We start from the raw sequence: 17,795 nt of genomic DNA, 5'->3' as shown, positions 1-17,795 counted from the left end.
AAATCATGAAACTTGTAGAAGACTGAATAAGATTGAAAAAGGGAGTACTTGAATTTGGTGAAGATTTTAAAGATGGAACACCAAAAACAACATCCATGAGAGCTAAGTGGTAAAATGAAGAGATTTATTAAACTGAATTAAATATAAATATCTGCTAGAACTCCCATGGTACCTCAATAATCCAGAAGATAAAGTGAACAATAGCAAAAATTACTGTAAATACCCCAAACCCTCAATATTTATAGTTAAAATATTTGGAGAGAGGCAACATCCTATTTTCAGGCTTCTAAAATTTCTGGCATCACTGTATAAGACACAGATGACTACTATAAATTTTTCCCCTGGGGTCAAATCTACCACATTTTACTATCTGAATGATTTTATAGTTGTGGAAATAATTTATACCAATTTCAAAACATCCAATGAGACTAAAAGTAAATGGAAAAGCATCAGAACCTATCCCATAGTTGATGCAAAAACACAAACATTACCACAGAATAAAATGCCAATTCACAGTCATAAAGAGACAGACAAATGTACAAATGGAAAAGAAGGAAGTCATTCCATGCAAATGGTGTTAAGCTACAGAAGCTTTTATAAACAAAAATACTATATAATGACCATCGGAAAAGAATCAAAATTAATGTTTTAGACTGTCAGTTAAAATTGGTGGTTCTGTTTCCACCTACTCTTTCTTCCAATTTGTCCTTCCTTTATTTTTCTGTACACTGCTGTATTATATATTTACTTGCATACTCCTGATGTAGTCAGTTCTGCATATCTGATACACACAGCCTGTGAATTCACATAAAACCCACTTCCAGGATCTCCTTGGTGGCCTAACAGTTGAGTCTCAGTGCTTTCACCACTATGGCCTGAGTTTGATCCCGGGCCAGGGAGTTGAACCATATGGCGCTGCTCCCCTCAGCAGTGTATTTCAGCATTATCTGCCTGTTCTGCTCCCCACTCTGTCTCTGGTAAATTTTCTCACTGCCCCTGCACCCCAGTACTTCTACACACACACACAAACACACACACAAATATACAAAATAAAAAAAATTAAGAAAACTTAGTAAATTACCACCAAAATGAAAAAAACATCCTACTAAATAGGAGAAGACATTTGCAAATCACATAAACCACAAAGAATTATTATCCAAAATATATAAAGGGCTCATAAAACTTCAAAACAAAGTAATTCACCAAGACTAATAATGGAAAAGAACAAAATGCTACTTTTAAGAAGCAGAAATGAGCCTTAAGAAGAAATCAGCATGCTGCTGCCATGACCTTCAGTGGTTCTGACCCCTACCCTCAGGTGACCCATACCTCTTTGCAATGACTTTTCTCAGCACATTTTTTACATCCTTATTTCTCAAGCTATAGATCAAGGGGTTCAGCATGGGGACCACGGTGGTGTAGAACACAGAGGCCACCTTCTCCTGTGCCATGTTGCTGCTGGAGGAGGGCTTAAAATACATAAACACGATGGAGCCATAAAAGATCCCAACAGCTGTCAGATGGGAGCCACAGGTGCCGAAGGCTTTGGACCTGCCTGCAGCTGAGGGGATTCGAAGAATGTTGGCAATAATGAAGGCATAGGAGATGATGATGGTCCCAGTTGTTGACAGCACATTAAATCCACCCACAAATATCACTAGAAGCTCATTTATATAAGTGCTACAACAGGAGAGTTTGAGAAGAGGAATTATGTCGCAGAAGTAATGGTGGATCACATTGTCCCCACAGAAGGAAATCCTGGTCATAGAGATTGTGTGGGATAAAGCTCCAATTGTACCTATGGTGTAGACCCCAGCCACCAATGCACTGCAAACTTTTTGGGACATGGTGACACTGTAGAGCAGTGGATTGCAGATAGCTACATATCTGTCATAGGCCATTGCAGTCAACATAAAACACTCTCCAATAGCAAAAACACAAAAGAAGAAAAGCTGTGTCATACACCCAGGGTAGGAAATAACATTCTGCTCCAATACAAAGTTTCCCAGGAGTTTGGGGGTAACAACTGTCGAGTAAAAGAGATCGATGAATGACAAATTACCCAGAAAGAAGTACATGGGAGACTGGAGCTTGGCGTTGAAAGTGATTAGGAGGATCATCCCCAGGTTCCCCACTACAGTCACCCCATACATCCCTAGAAACAGGAAGAAGAGGGGCAGCTGGAGTTCTGGCTGGTGTGTTAGTCCTTCTAGGACAAACTCAGTCACAGTAGAGTAATTGCACCCAGTCATTTCTTTCAGGAGACAAGGAGAGTGTAGCTAAAAAGGAAAAATCACAGAAATTAAAAAAAACAAATACTATGTTCCATAACCTGCAATGATTTTATTTTACTGTTTTCACTGAAAAAAAAAATGGTAATGAAGTTGGAATAGCCTCTTAATAATAAACATTTGTATTATAGTTATACTATTCTAAAATTCTGTATAATTATGATCATTAATGTTAGGATTGTGTTGTTTTCAGGATTGTGTACATCTATACAAAATATCATCAAAGATATAGTGATGTAAAAAATAAATATAAAGTGCCTATGAACATTGTCATAGATGGAAATCAAATGAGTCCAAGCTGTAATGACTTCTTTTGTGTCAAAGATTAAATTGCTGCCTGGAACTCATAGACACTTAATTCAGCAATTATGAATTTTCTAAGACAACATTGTATAGAGCTGAGGACATTGAGGTTTAATCAGGGTGCAGAGGGTAGGATTCAGGCTGCTGGCATCTTTGGTATGCAGTGTGCTGTTGTTGAACATGCAACACAGAGCCCTACTTTAGCAGGAAGCAGGCAGTAAGTCGTGTGTTGGAACACGTTGCCAAGCACAAGGACATCTCAGGACCTTGAATGCTCCAAGGAAGCTTGGAAATTTATTCTGAATTCTATAATTCAAATGAGTAAGGACTCATTGATATATTTTACTTCCTAAGAGGATTTTTGAGTGTACTGTGATTGTATAATAGAAACTATTCAGAAGGAGGAGGAAGACAGGAGCATTTCCCTGTTTTTCTACCCACTGCACACCCATAAACACTTCTTCCAATTTCATTTGCATTAGGCTCGTAACAACCAAACTGTAGTTTCAATGAAATATAAATTTGAAATTCATCCTAGCAATTCCATCTGAAATGAATGCTTTAGGCAAAGGACATACAGAATGTGGGTACCTGAGTGCACCCAAGAGCTGGTGCTGTCTTCCCTGTCTTGTGGATGGATTCATACTGTCAGCTACATGACAGACACTACTGCTCTTGCTGACCAAGTGTAGAGTGTGTTGTACGAGCACCAAGTATAAGATAAATCAGATGTCAGTTCTAGGAAAGGAAGAAGAAATCAAGCCCACTCTTACCAACTCTAAGGTCAAGTTCCTTTTCCAGCAGTGTCACCCATTCACACTGTGACTTAGGGAAAGGTGCTCCACCTCTGCTTGCCTACAGGAGGATGGGGTGGGGGGTGACCACTCACACCTGTGATAGCTCTAAGTTGTAATGATGCTGAGTGAGCAACTGTGAGATTCCCTTTCATCCCTATTTCCTGAGCTGCCCTTTTCAAGCAAGGGAATACTTTGAGTTGTTATTCACAGACTTTGACCTCCAAGGAGATGAATGAGTGCAGTATTCTCCAAGGATCAAATATCTCAAGGGAAATTCTCAGAGGTGAAATGCTCCCAAGAAGATAAAAGCAATTAAGACATTATATTGGCATACAGAATCATGGTAGACACAAAGTATGTACATTTCCAACATACAGAATTATGACTGATCTTACTTCTTAGAAGGAGAAACCCTTCTTGCAAAATTGTAATCACACATGCAGTTCTCCTGCATCAGTGAGCAAAAACCTAGCCTTGCTATTCTGTGCTCCAAAAACAAAGCACTAGAGTGTTGCTTTTACAATTTTACCTCTTTTGTGCTATCATTTTTAAAAAGTGATTATTTTTAACTGAGGTAACCCTTGGTATCCCCACCAGGTATTACCAATGGAACTCTGTGATCACTGGCCATTAGACCTCTCTCTCCCTCCCTGTTCTTTTTGCTGATGTAGTGATTTATATTGATTGATTTTCAGATGTTAAAGCATACTTGTGTCCCCGGTATGAAGACCACATTTTTATGGTGTATTATCCTTGCAATGCATTGTTGAATTCAATTTGCTACGATTTTATTTTTGTATTTGTGTTCATTAGTGAGCTTGATTTGTAATTTTCTTCTTTTGCATTGGCATTTTTTGATCTTGGTATTAGAGTAATGTTGGCTTCATAAAAGGAGATTTTTCTTTTTTTTTTTCTTTTTTTTTTTTTGGTATTTGCAAGTTTGAGTAAGAGAGGCATTAGATCTTTGAAGGTTTAGTAGAATTCACCAATGAAGCTAGTGGATCCTGAACTCTTTTTTTTTTTTTAAGATTTATTTATTTGTGCATACAGAACTGGGGTACAGGCCAGAGGCTCAGGGGCGGCGAGAGGCTTCACCAGAGACAGAGTGGGGAGAACACGTAGATCTACAAAGTACACTGCTGAGGGGAGCAGCGGGCAGGTCAGGAGAGGTCTGCCACATCATGTGGTCACCTCTGGGGCAAGCGGGAATCGAACTCATGCGGAAGTGGCTTTAGCTTCTTAGTGCTGTGCTTTAACCCACTGCACCACCAGGGAGGACTGAATTCTTGTTATTTGAAGAGTTTCAAGTACTGTTTCTTTCTTTGCTTGTAACTGTCTTGTTCAGGGTTTCTGTATTTTCCCTATTTAGTACTGAATGATTGCATAATTCTAAGAATTTGTCCATCTTTTCAAACTTACTGAATTTGTTAGTGTATCGTTCATAGCAGTCTCTCATTATTCTCTGTATTTCAACACATCTGCAGTGATTTCTTCCCTTTTTTAAAAAATTCTATTTGAGATTTCTCCTTTATTTTCTTTGTGAACCATGCTAGAGGTTTGCTTTTTTTCTCAAATAATCAACTTTTGGTTCAATGACTTCTTGGATTGTCTTTTTAAATTCATTTATCCTTTTTTGATTACTATTATCATTATAAAAGGATTCATCAGGATGACATTGAACTTCTCTGAAGAAACATTATAGGCAAGGAGACCATGAAATAATTCATTCAAAATATTTGTAGACAAAATTTGGCAGCTAATAATACTCTACCCTGTAAGCTCTCCTTCAGGTATATGGGAGAAAAAGGCCTTTCCAGGCCTTTTTGTTCTTTTACCATCTATTGGATTGTTTGTTCTTGTTTTCCTAATTCCTCAAGCTGAGAAAGAAGGTTGTTCATTTGAGCTCTTCCTTATTTCTTAATGTGGTCCTATCTGCTATGTAGTTCCGTTTTAGTACTAAATTTTTACATCCCATAAGTTTTAATCACTGTGTACTAATTTTCATTTGTCTTGGAGTATTTTTTAATTTCTTCTTTGAATTTCTCATTAACTCAGTGGGCTTTCAGTAGAGAGTTGTTCACTCTCCATGTACTAAAATTTTTTCCTGCTTTCTTTTGTTAGTTTATTCTAGGTAGATACCTTTACTGTCTGAATAGGCCCTGGGTATGTTTTCAGTCTTCACATAGATATGTATTGCTATCTGTCTGTATCCCAATATGAGTCCATTCTGATGAACGTCCTGTGTGCACTTGAGAAAAATGTGTATTCTTCTCTTTTGGGGTACAATGTCCTCTATATTTTATGAAGTCCAAGAGGTCTAATTGTTCTCTTTAAGGCTATTGTTCCATTGTATATTTTCTAATTGATACACCCATTGGTGAGAGTGAGGTGCTGAAGTCTACTACAAACGTCTTTTGTCCTGTGCTTGTTTTCAGTGTTTATAGTAGTTTCCTGGTGTATTTTGGTGCTTCTACTTTGGGTGCATGAACATTGATGAGTATTATGTCTTCCTAATGTTGCATTCCCTTCAGCATTACATAGCATCCCTCCTTGTCTCTTCTTGCCTTTCTTAACTGGAAATCTATTTTGTCTTGTTTTGAGTCCCATTTGCTTATAGGATAATTTTACAACTCTTATTCTGACTGTTTTTGGAGTTTAAGTGTGTTTCCTGGATACACAAAAAGGTTGGATTCTGCTTTCCAATTCAACTAGATACTCCATGTCTTCTAATTGATGAATTTAGGCCATTTACATTTGGAGTTATTATACATATGTGAAAATATGGTTCTGCCATTCAATCATAATGTTTGTGGTTTAATATACTTTATATGCAGTTCTTTGTATATCTTCCTCTCTTCAGTTTAACTATATGAGCTTCTTTCAATATTTCTTGGAGAGGTGGTCTGGTGTTTGCAAGTGTCTTGATTTTTCTCTATGTCTGAAAAGGCCTTTATTTCTCCCACATACCTGAAGGAGAGCTTTGCAAGGTAGAGTGTTATTGGCTGCCAATTTTTATCTGCAAGTATTGATTGTATCATTTCATTCTCTCCTTGCCTATAATATTTCTTCAGAGAAATCCAATGTCAGTCTGATGGCAATCCTTCTATAGTGTATCTGTTTCTTCCTCCTTGTCAGCTTCAATATTCCTTCTTTTTCTGGAACTCGTACAAGTTCAAGAGCATATCTTGCTGTTGGTCTCATTTTGTTTAGTTACTCATTCTTTTAACTTCTGAATTTGTATATTTATTCTCTCTAGTTTCAGAATGTTTCCTCCATTATTTCTTTAAATCTTTTTATGTTCTCTTTTTCCCAGAGGGGAATTCCATTAATCTAATGCTGACTTTCCTCATGGAGTCAGATAATTCTCAAGAGTTTTTCTTCACTTTCCCCTTTCATTTCCTTCTTTCCTATTCTACCCAGTTTATCTGAACATTTGTCTCTTCCAGTACACTTGCTGGTTCTTCCTTTTACTCTATTTCTATAACTTTGTTCTGAAATTTTCACCTCCTATACTCATCTTTTTTAAAATCCTGAATCTCCATTGTTTTATTATTTTCTATTTTTTTGCATGTTGAATTTATTTTATTTCCAAGAATATTCACTTCTGTTTCAGTGTTTCCTTAGATTCTTCCTTTTCTTTAGGTGTCTTTATTATGGCAATTTCAAACTCTGTATCTGATGAAAGAAACATTTCTCCTATGTCTTTGAAACTGTGTCTATAAAATTATTCTCCCTCTATGTTGCATTATTCCTACAAGGACTGATGTGGCCACTTGCTGGGTTTCTCATTTTCACTATTATTTGCACTGGCAAATATAGATGGGGATTCTGCTGGGCATGGCTTCCTCTCCCCTACTGGGCAGGGATCTCACTAGTCTTTGTGATTGTTTGGCAGGGCCTCCTGGAAGGTCAAGAGATCTGTGGCTGCTCCAGATCTTCCCCAGCATGCATTTGGGAACTTGCCCATCTGGGCAACTTGAGTGGTCAAACTGCCTGAGCCCCTGGGAGGCTATGAGATGCTGGGCTGTCTAACACTTCTGTGGTATGAATCCCATTCTTACCAGGAATACCCAATTACAGTTGCAGTGCTCATCCTACATGGATTACTCATTTCCCAGATGAAAATAATAATTCTTGTCCCTCCCTGAACCTTGGAACATTAAATAACTCAGAGATAATTCAGCTTTGAACTTATCAGAAGGGTGATACATCAGAACTCCTATAGCTGATGCTGTGAGCCCAAATTGGGGGTTAGGACAAGGGGCAGGGAGGGGAAGCACAGGAGTAGGCACCAGAGAGCCAGTTCCTGACTCATGTTACCCACATCCTGGTTACAGAGGGGATCCAGGGCCCTAGTCAGTCTCATTCTCAATGGTGAGAAACAAAATGCTCTGATTCTAAAATAACATAGGAGTCTCTAATATGAGAAATCCTAATGTGAAGAGATGAAAACAATATAAAATTTGGTAGAAAGAAAACTGTGCCTATTCATAGGCAACATGATGTTCTATGTAGAATTTTTAAGAATTGAGAAAAAGTCCCTCTGGACCTAAGGGATTATAGCAAGATTGGAGAATGAAAGGTCAAGCGCGCGGCACGAGAATTTAATCTGTATTCCAGACATGGGCAATTGGAATTCCCATGCCTTTACATTAGTATCATTACATCAGCAAAAGGAACTTTATTATAAATCTATTAAATAAATACAATGTCTGAGTAAAATCTTAATTTTTGTTGAAAGAAATCAAGAAGAGCTAAATAAATGGAAAGCTACTACATGAATATATATATATGTCATGAATATATATATACATATTTATATAAGTAAGCATCAATATTATTAAGTTGTCATTTCTTAATAGATATAGGTATTATATATAGATATGTAGGTATAAATCAAAACAACAGCAAGTGTTTGTGGAAAGTGGATATTATGAAATGATTACACTAAATAAAGTTGGTCAGAAAGGGAAAGACAGTTATCTGATAGTTTCACTCATTTGTGGGATAGAAAAAAAAAAAAAGAAAATGAGCCCTCCAGATGAACAAAATTTGTAGATTCCATAAATACCTGAGGGGATGGAGACTAGAGAGAATGGGGTTGGGGAGGGAAAGTGAGAGGGCATTTGCCTTGGGAATTTGGCATAGGGTGTGTGTGACACACAAGGTACAGAGCTGTAGCCCCAATTCTATACTTTTCTAAATGATTGGCAGTCAGTGAATTTTTCAAAGTTATTTTGTGGATATTTATGAATCTAGTAGAACTTAAAAGGTAAGGCAAGAGCTATTCACCTGAATGCTGAAAGAGAAAAACAAGTTTAGAAGATTAAATTACCCCAATTAAAGATTGCTACACTAAAGTAGCCAGACAGTACAGTACTGCAAAGTGAAAACAAACCAAAACCTTATCTCTGGAAAAGAACAGAAGAATAGAGAGTCCATATAAACTCCACAGAAATGTAGTCATCTAATCACTGACAGAAGGCAAAAGAAATTCACTGAAGGAACAATGGTCTTTTCAACACAGCTTGTGGGAAAACTGGATATTCCTTTACCAAGAAGTGTGAGTGCAACTTCAATAAGGAGAATATGTATGATGGCGACAAGCATTATCTAGGTTGTTGGCACCTAAATTTTTGGTATATCATATAAGGAACAAATGATCACAACAATTTCTTAGTCAAATATATTATATTTGACTAAATATATATATATTTAGTAAATATTTTAGTGTAAGAATCAATTTTTACAACTTGTTTATTTCACATATTTAAAATGACTTTAAAAATGGAAATGCAGGGCTTTCCCTGGTGGCGCAGCAGGTCAAAGCACAGTGCTAAGAAGCTAAAGCCACTTCAGCATGAGTTCGAGCCCCACCCTAGAGGTGATCCACATGGTGTGGCAGACCTCTTCTGACCCATCCACTGCTCCCCTCAGCAGTGTACTTGTCAGTCGGCCTGTTCTGCTCCCCATTTCTCTCTGGTGAATCCTCTCATACCTAACCCCTTTGGGCTAATTTTTGTATGCATAAAATAAATGCATCTTTAAAATGAAAATGCAAAAGTCATTCCACAATTGATACACAAAGAGACACCAAATACCAGGAGTAATCTACTTAAAGAGACATTCAGAATCATTTTATTAAAATAACATCATAATGCACAAACTTTTAAAAACAAAATCATAATTACCATCACAGAAGAAGCAAAATCACCCAATTTTAAATAGAAGCAATTGCAAGATGGAGAAAGTTGTTTCTCATATGATTTAATCGCTGGTGTTCTGGGGTACCCACTTCAGTAGAACTATATCAAAATAAAAGCTTTCTTTGGTGAAAGAAACTATCAGCAAATGAAAGGACATTCTACTAATCAGGAAAAGATGTTTGATCCATTAAATCGATATGTAAAAGTTTGCACAAGGGATATGCTGTATAAACTATATAAATGCAGCAACATTATAAAGTGAGTGGAGAAAAAGAAAGAGAATGGATGTTTCCATTCAGAAAGAAAAAAAAAGAGAGAGAGAGAGAAATGAATTTTAAGAAGAAAGCACAACACTGTTGCCAGGACATTCAGTGACTGACTCCTGTCCCATAAGGTGACCTTACCTCATTCCCAGAACTTTTCTTAGCACATTTTTTACATCCTTATTTCTCAAGCTATAGATCAAGGGGTTCAGCATGGGAACCACGGTGGTGTAGAACACAGAGGCCACCTTCTCCTGCGCCATGCTGCTGCTGGAGGAGGGCTTAAAATACATAAACACGATGGAGCCATAAAAGATCCCAACAGCTGTCAGATGGGAGCCACAGGTGCCGAAGGCTTTGGACCTGCCTGCAGCTGAGGGGATTCGAAGAACATTAGCAATAATGAAGATGTAGGAGACTATTACAGTTCCAGTTGTTGACAGCACATTGAATCCGCCTAAGAATACCACTAGAAGCTCATTTGCATAAGTGTTGGAAGAGGAGCGCTTGAGAAGAGGAATTATGTCACAGAAGTAATGGTGGATCACATTGTCCCCACAGAAGGATAGCATGATTATCGAGATCGTATAGGCTAAAGCTACATTTATTGCCATGGTGTAGACCCCAGCCACCAATGCATTGCACACCTTTTGGGACATGGTGACACTGTAGAGCAGTGGATTGCAGATAGCTACATATCTGTCATAGGCCATTGCTGACAGCATATAACACTCTCCAGTTGCAAATATACAAAAGAAGAAAAGCTGTGTCATACACCCAGTGTAGGAAATACCATTCTGCTCCAATACGAAGTTTCCCAGGAGTTTGGGAGTAACAACTGTCGAGTAAAAGAGATCGATGAATGACAAATTACCCAGAAAGAAGTACATGGGAGACTGGAGTTTGGCACTGAAAGTGATTAGGAGGATCATCCCCAGGTTCCCCACTATAGTGACCACGTAGATTCCTAGAAACAGCATGAAGAGGGGGAGCTGGAGTTCTGGCTGGTGTGTGAGTCCTTCTAGGACAAACTCAGTAGAAAAATTGCACTCAGTCATTTCCTTGACAAATCAGGATATGTTTAGCTAGGAAAAAGAAAAACCACAGGACCTTTTTTAAGAACTATAGTCTTATGATTGGCAAAGCTTTTTTTTTTTTTTTTTAACTGTTTTGACTAAAAAAAAAGACAAATTGGAACAGGCTCTCATAGTAAACTACTGCTAGAATTATAAGATTATGTTTACTATACACTAATGATTATGTCCGTATGTCAAATGTGTTAAACTTAGCCCAATACACAAGTAAATATAGCGACATAAAATATAATACAATGTGTTCATGCAAAACAGGTAAGTCAAAATATAATTACTTTTTTAGCAACAAAGACTAAATTGGTGTCTGGGACACTAAGGCACTCAGCATTACGAATTTTCTAAGACATCTTATTTTGTAAACCTCAGTGCTGGTGACAGCGAGGTTGAAATAAAAGTGCAAAGGTAAGATTCAGGTTGCTGGCATCTTTTATGTGCAGTGGAACGTTCCTTCGCGTGCAACACAGCACCGTTCTCCAGCAGGGTTTATTACTGCAGTAATTACAACAATAAATGCATGTGTTGGAACAAGGTACCAAGCAAAAGGGGATCTCAGAGATATTGATGCTGCAAGTTAAGTAGGTTTTCATTTTATTCTGAGTTCTGTAATTCAAGTGAGTATGAACTCAGCTATATATTTTTCTTTCTACAAAGAATTAGTATATTGTGGCTGTGTATTAGAAATATATAGACCTAAGGAGGAAAACAAGACTTTCCCTATTTCTCTACCCACTGCAAACCCATAAGGCAACAGAAACTCTATTCTTCCAATTTCAGTTGCATTAGTTAGTAACAGCCACATATATTTTAACCAATTGTAGTTTCATTGAAATATAAACTTGAAATTCACTCAGCAATTCCATCTGAAATGAATGCTCTTAGCAAAAGGACATGCAGGATGTGTGTACCGGGTGCTGTCTTCCCTGTCATATGGAAAGATCATACTATCAGCTACATGACAGACACTACTGTTCTTGCTGACCAAGTGTAGAGTGTGTTGTATGAGCACCAAGTAAATCAGATGTCAATTCTAGGAAAGGAAGAAAAAAATCAAGCCCACTCTTACCAACGCTGAAGTCAAGTTCCTTTTCCAGCTGTGTCACCCATTCACACTGTGACTTAGGGAAAGGTGCTCCACCTCTGCTGGCCTACAGGAGGATGGGGTGGGGGATGACCGCTCACACCTGTGATAGCTCTAAGTTGTAATGATACTGAGTGAGCAACTGTGAGATTCCCTTCCATCCCTATTTCCTGAGCTGCCCTTTCTAAGCAAGGGAATACTTTGAGTTGTTCATAGGACTTCGACCTCCAAGGAGATGAATGAGCACAGTATTCTCCAAGGGACAAAAAATTCAAGAGAGATTCTCAGAGGTGAAATATTTCCCAAGAAGATAAAAGCAATTAAGAAGTAATATTGACATACAGAATTATGGTAGACACAATGTATGGACATCTCCAATATATTCCTGATATACAGAATTATGACTGATCATACTTCTTAGAGCACAAACCTTATTGCAAAATTGGAATGCCTCCCTTGGGAATATTATAGGAGGGTAACAATCAGACATGCAGCATTTTCCTGCATCAGTGAGCAAAAACCCAGACTTTCATTTTCTGTCCTCCCAAAACAAAGCATGAGATTGCTATCATTTAAAAAATTAATTAAAAATTTAACATTGTGGTATCCCCATCAGGTATTACCACCACAGTGTACCCACCAATTCTCCCATACTCAAACATCAGGGACCGTTACCTCTCACTCCCTTCCTCCACTGTTCCTCCCTAACAAATGCTGCACTGTCTTACTTCTGTAGTCAGGTATCAAGGATGTGTTTTTCAGCTTGTCTTTACCTGACTGTTAATTTAATGACTTTATATTCCACATATTAGTGACACTACTTTTTCTTTCTCCTTCTGACTTATGTCACTTAGCATGATCCTTTCAGGCTCCACCATGCAGCTACAAGTGGCATGAGTTTATCTCATATTTAACCATAAATACCATTATATTAGCACTATTACATCAGCAAAAAGTACTTTGTTAAAAAAATCTATTAAATATGTATAATGTCTGAATGACTGAGATATTAGTTTTTGATGAAAAAAAATTAAAGAGGTCTGAATTAATGGAGAGATACTCCATGCAGGTTAGAAATAACATTCTGCTCCAGTACAAAGTTTCCCAGGAGTTTTGGGGTAACAGCTGTCACGTAAAAGAGATGAATGAATGACAAATTACACAGAAAGAAGTACATGGGAGACTGGAGTTTGGCACTGAATTGATTAGGAGGATCATCCCCAGGTTTCCCACTACAGTGACCACATAGATTGCTAGAAACAGCATGAAGAGGGGCAGCTGGAGTTCTGGCTGGTGTGTCAGTCCTTCTCGGACAAACTCAATGGAAAAACTGCACTTGGTCAGTTTCAATCAGTGTGTGTGTTGCTAGGAGAAAAAAATCCACAGGATTTTTTTTTAATACTATGTCCTCATGGTTGCCAAAGTTTATTGTTTTGTTTTAAAAACAAAGTGGCAGTGTTCTTGGAAAAGACTCTAAATAACAACTACGGCTGTAATTATACACTGAGGCTAGTACTCTACTATTATTATATACATATTTTTTAATTATTACAAAAGTTTATTTTTACATCATTTTGCACATTTCTTTTTTTCCATTTCGATTGTAGTCCCCGTGTGTTTCCCATCACCAAATCACCGTGTGCCACCACCATAGTCCCGTGCATTTCCCTCCCTTCTACTATTATTATATTTTTAATGTCTGTATATATCAAAATGTTTTCAAATAGAAGATAATAGTAAAATCAAATATAATACAATGTGCTCATGAAAACTGGGAAACAGATAAGTCAAGCCTGTAATTACTTTCTTAGCGTCAAAGATTAAACAGATGTCTGGGACACAAAGGCACTCAACCATTATAAATTTTCTGAGAAAACATTCTGTAAACCTCAGTGCTGGTGACAGTGAGGTTGAAATAAAAGTGCAAAAGGTAATATTCAGCTTGCTGGCATTTTTATGTGCAGTGGACCACTCCTTAGCGTGCAACACAGCACCCTTCCCCAGCAGGGTCCAGGCATAAATGCCTGTGTTCAAATAAAGTACTGACCACAAGGGGATCAGTGAAATTAGTGATCCATGTTAAACGGGGGGGGGGGTGTATTTTGAGTTCTATAATTAAAATAAGTATGAAATCAGCTATATATTTTTCTTTCCAGGAAATAATTTCAGTATATTGTGGCTGTATAATAGAAATATATAGACAAAAGGAGGAAAACAAGACTTTACCTATTTCTCTACCCATTGCACATCCATAGGCAACAGAAAACACTTCTTCCAATTTCATTTGCATTAGGCTAGTAATAACCACATATATTTGACCCAACTGTAGTTTCACTGAAATATAAACTTGAAATTCACTCTAGCAATTCCATCTGAATGAATGCTCTTGGCAAAAGGACATGCAGGATGTGTGTACCGCGTGCTGTCTTCCCTGTCATATGGAAAGATTCATACTGTCAGCTACATGACAGACACTACTGCTCTTGCTGACTAAGTGTAGAGTGTGTTGTACGAGCACCAAGTATAAGATAAATCAGATGTCAGTTCTAGGAAAGGAAGAAGAAATCAAGCCCACTCTTACCAATGCTAAAGTCAAGTTCCTTCGCCAGCCGTGTCACCCATTCACACTGTGACTTAGGACAGGTGCTCCACCTCTGCTGGCCTACAGGAGGATGGGGTGGGGGGTGACCACTCACACCTGTGATAGCTCTAAGATGTAATGATGCTGAGTGAGCAACAGTGAGATTCCTTCATTCCTGAGCTGCCTTTTCTAATAATTGTAATTGTCCACAGGACTTTGACCTCCAAGGAAATGGAAGAGTATACTATCCTCCAAGGACCAAAAAAATCTAAGGGAGATTCTCAGAGGTGAAATTCTCCCAACAAGATGAAAAGCAATTAATTAATAAGTATATTTGCATATAAACAATGGCAGATGTAGAATATTGGCATCCCAATACACAGCTATAACTGATATTACTTCTTGGAAGAAGAAAAGCTTTTGCAAAAATGGAATGACTCCTATCTAGAACTGTAGGACGATCACAGATATGCAACAGCTTGGTGAGGAGCTTCTCACTCTTCAATGAGTAAATTTTCCAGCCTTCATATGTGCTCCAAAAACAGACCAGAGTTACTCTTGCTTTTAGACTTTTAGCTATTTATTCTATCATTTTGTCAATTAAGATCTATTCTTTGTAGGAGTGAAAATTCTTCTCATCAGTGGCAACAGTCATTCAGATAGGAAGAATTACTTTCCTGATTAATTTTTTTTCTGGTTTGATAAAGTTACACAGGCATTTTGTCAGCAGAGTTTTTAAATTCTCCTTTGGTCCCATCATATTTAATAGTGATAAAATGAAACTGGATATTTTTCTGCTCAGATTAGGAGCAAGGGAAGATTGGAAATTGCTCCCCCTCGGTTTAGACTAAACAATAAGCAGATTAATACAAGAGAGTGGAGAATTCTGAAACAGACCTACAGAAATACACTCAACTGACCACTGACAAAGGTTAAGGATTTATGGAAGTCTTTTCCACAAAATGTGACAGAAAAAGTCTATATTCTTGTACAAAAACAATTATGTGAACATAGCTCATATCTTTATAAAAAATTAACTGGAAGTTAAATGCAAGACATACCATAAAACTCTTAGAAAATAGAATAAGATAATATAAATTAAAATTTGGTAATGGCTTTTTAAAATACAAAACCAATACCAAAATCTATATAAGGAAAAATAATTGATGTTGGACTTCATTAAGAGTAAAACTTCTGCCCCACAAAAGTCAATGAAAAGACAACTTGCAACTTGGCGACAGATTTTGCCCAATACATATAAAGAAGTGGTATCTAAAACAGATGAAGAACTCAGTAAGAAAACAAGAGAAAAACCTCAAATTAAAAAAATATATATATATTTCAACAGATATCTCACCCAAGATGAAGTATAGCTATTGTATAAACATATGACATCTTATGTCATCATGAAATTGCAAGTTAAGTCAATGAAATACAACAACATATGGAGTCAAATGGCTAAAATCCAAAACACTAGCAGTACAAAACGCTGAAAAGTTTGTGAAGCAGCAGAAATTTTCATTTATATCTGATGGGAATGTGAAATGGTGTAACTATTCTGGAAGGCAACTTGGCAGTGTTTAACAAAATGAGGGAGTTTTTAACGTATGATACCAGTAGGTACAAAAATGTACATTTACATAAACACCTTCACTTAAATGTTTATACACAATTGTCAAAACATGGGGGCAACTAAATGTTCTTAACATATGAGTAGATAAACAGTGGATGTGTGGGCATTGTGAAGTGATCGCATCATAACTCTAGATAACACCCATCACCACACATAGTTATTATTCTGGGATGAGAACTTTTAATACATATTCTCTTAGTAACTTGCCTGTGGCTTGTCTTCCCATTTTCTTGATATTTCCTTCCACAAATATTGCCTTTCTTGATACAAGCTGTGCATTTTAGTGGGTTCCTATGTAACAATTCATCCTTTCATAGAATGGGGCCTTTTATGTTGTATTTAAAAAGTCAAACCAATCATTATCTAGATTTCCTCTTACGTTCTCTTCTACAAATTTTATAGACTGCATTTTCTTCTTTACTTTTATTTTGCTATTTCTCAAGGTAATATATGAACATTGTAAAAATTTTTTAAAAATTATATAAAGTGCAAAAATTTCCTTAGTATCCTCAGACTCAAAGCTAAAGATCTCCCTCTAAATACATGTACACACATATGTATGTATATATGAATGTGTTATACAATTAAATGTGTGTAAGGTATAGTAGAATGTAATAAAATCACACACACATAACTCTACACACACACACGTACACACACATTTTAAAAACTGAGAAATTCTGATCTTGCTCCAAAAATATGCTGCTTCTTTAATAGTATCCATGTAGTAATTCAGTGAAATTTCCATTCTTCCTGTCATTAAGGCCCAAAACATTACAGTCAGTATTTCACCTTGTTTTTTCTCTAAAACAAAATCTTTTCTCTAAAACAAAAATCAATTGCAAATCCTACTATCTCTGCCATACATAACTGCCTCATCACCTCCATGGCTATGCCAATGCAGTTGCTCATTACCTCCTTGCAGTTTTATTGCAATAGTTTTAACTGCTTCATTTACCCATGTTACCCATAGCCAGAGTGATCCTGTTACAATGCAAGTCATATGGTATCAATTCTCTTCCCCAAACCCTCCAGTGACTCCCCCTTTCACTCAGGAGGGAAGTGCACTGGACTATGGTGATGGCACATGGGTGATTTGGTGATGGGAAGCCCACGGGGATTGCAACTGAGATGGAAAAATGCACAAAATGGTATAAAAATAAACTAAAATAAAAAAATAAGTTGACCATTAAAAGAAAGGTACTGTTATTCTAATTCACCTTGAAGAAGAATATTATGCATACTTTTCTACTTCCTTTCCCTCGGCCTCTTAATCAGTTACATTCAGGTTTCTGCTTTTACCACTTCCATCTCTTGCCAAATTTGCAGACCACTAACGCCAATGATCTGAGCCTCTACTAATCTAACCTCTCTAAACAATGAGCACTGCTGACCACTCTTTCCTGATATCCTCCCTAAGCTTTCATGAAACCAGGAAATGCTCTTTCTAGAAAAGTTAACATGTGGACCATGTTGCAGAGAAGACTCAAATATTTGAAATAGAAAGTTCTGATCACCAGACAACTAATAACACAACCACTGAAAATGA

General features: G+C 37.2%; 2 protein-coding genes across 2 annotated transcripts; both read right to left on the bottom strand.

The window, feature by feature from the left end:
- Positions 1-1,292: 1,292 nt before the first annotated feature.
- Positions 1,293-2,252, bottom strand: LOC101624047 (olfactory receptor 151-like). Its single transcript, XM_004688793.1, has one exon. It carries the CDS (start codon positions 2,250-2,252, stop codon positions 1,293-1,295), a length of 960 nt encoding a protein of 319 aa, XP_004688850.1.
- Positions 2,253-9,997: 7,745 nt separating this feature from the next.
- Positions 9,998-10,918, bottom strand: LOC101623816 (olfactory receptor 8D1-like). Its single transcript, XM_004688792.1, has one exon. The coding sequence runs from the start codon at positions 10,916-10,918 to the stop codon at positions 9,998-10,000; it is 921 nt and encodes a 306-aa protein (XP_004688849.1).
- Positions 10,919-17,795: the final 6,877 nt, after the last annotated feature.

The sequence above is a fragment of the Condylura cristata genome, unplaced genomic scaffold, assembly GCF_000260355.1.
Source record: "Condylura cristata isolate star-nosed mole 26May11 unplaced genomic scaffold, ConCri1.0 scaffold00025, whole genome shotgun sequence".
Classification (NCBI taxonomy): domain Eukaryota; kingdom Metazoa; phylum Chordata; class Mammalia; order Eulipotyphla; family Talpidae; genus Condylura; species Condylura cristata.
The sequence above is the reverse complement of the archived record's forward strand: the minus strand, read 5'-3'. Positions and strand labels throughout refer to the sequence as shown.

Coding starts and splice junctions, on each gene's coding strand:
- LOC101623816 (XM_004688792.1), bottom strand. CDS start 10,918: ATGACTGAGTGCAATTTTTCTACTGAGTTTGTCCTAGAAGGACTCACA.
- LOC101624047 (XM_004688793.1), bottom strand. CDS start 2,252: ATGACTGGGTGCAATTACTCTACTGTGACTGAGTTTGTCCTAGAAGGA.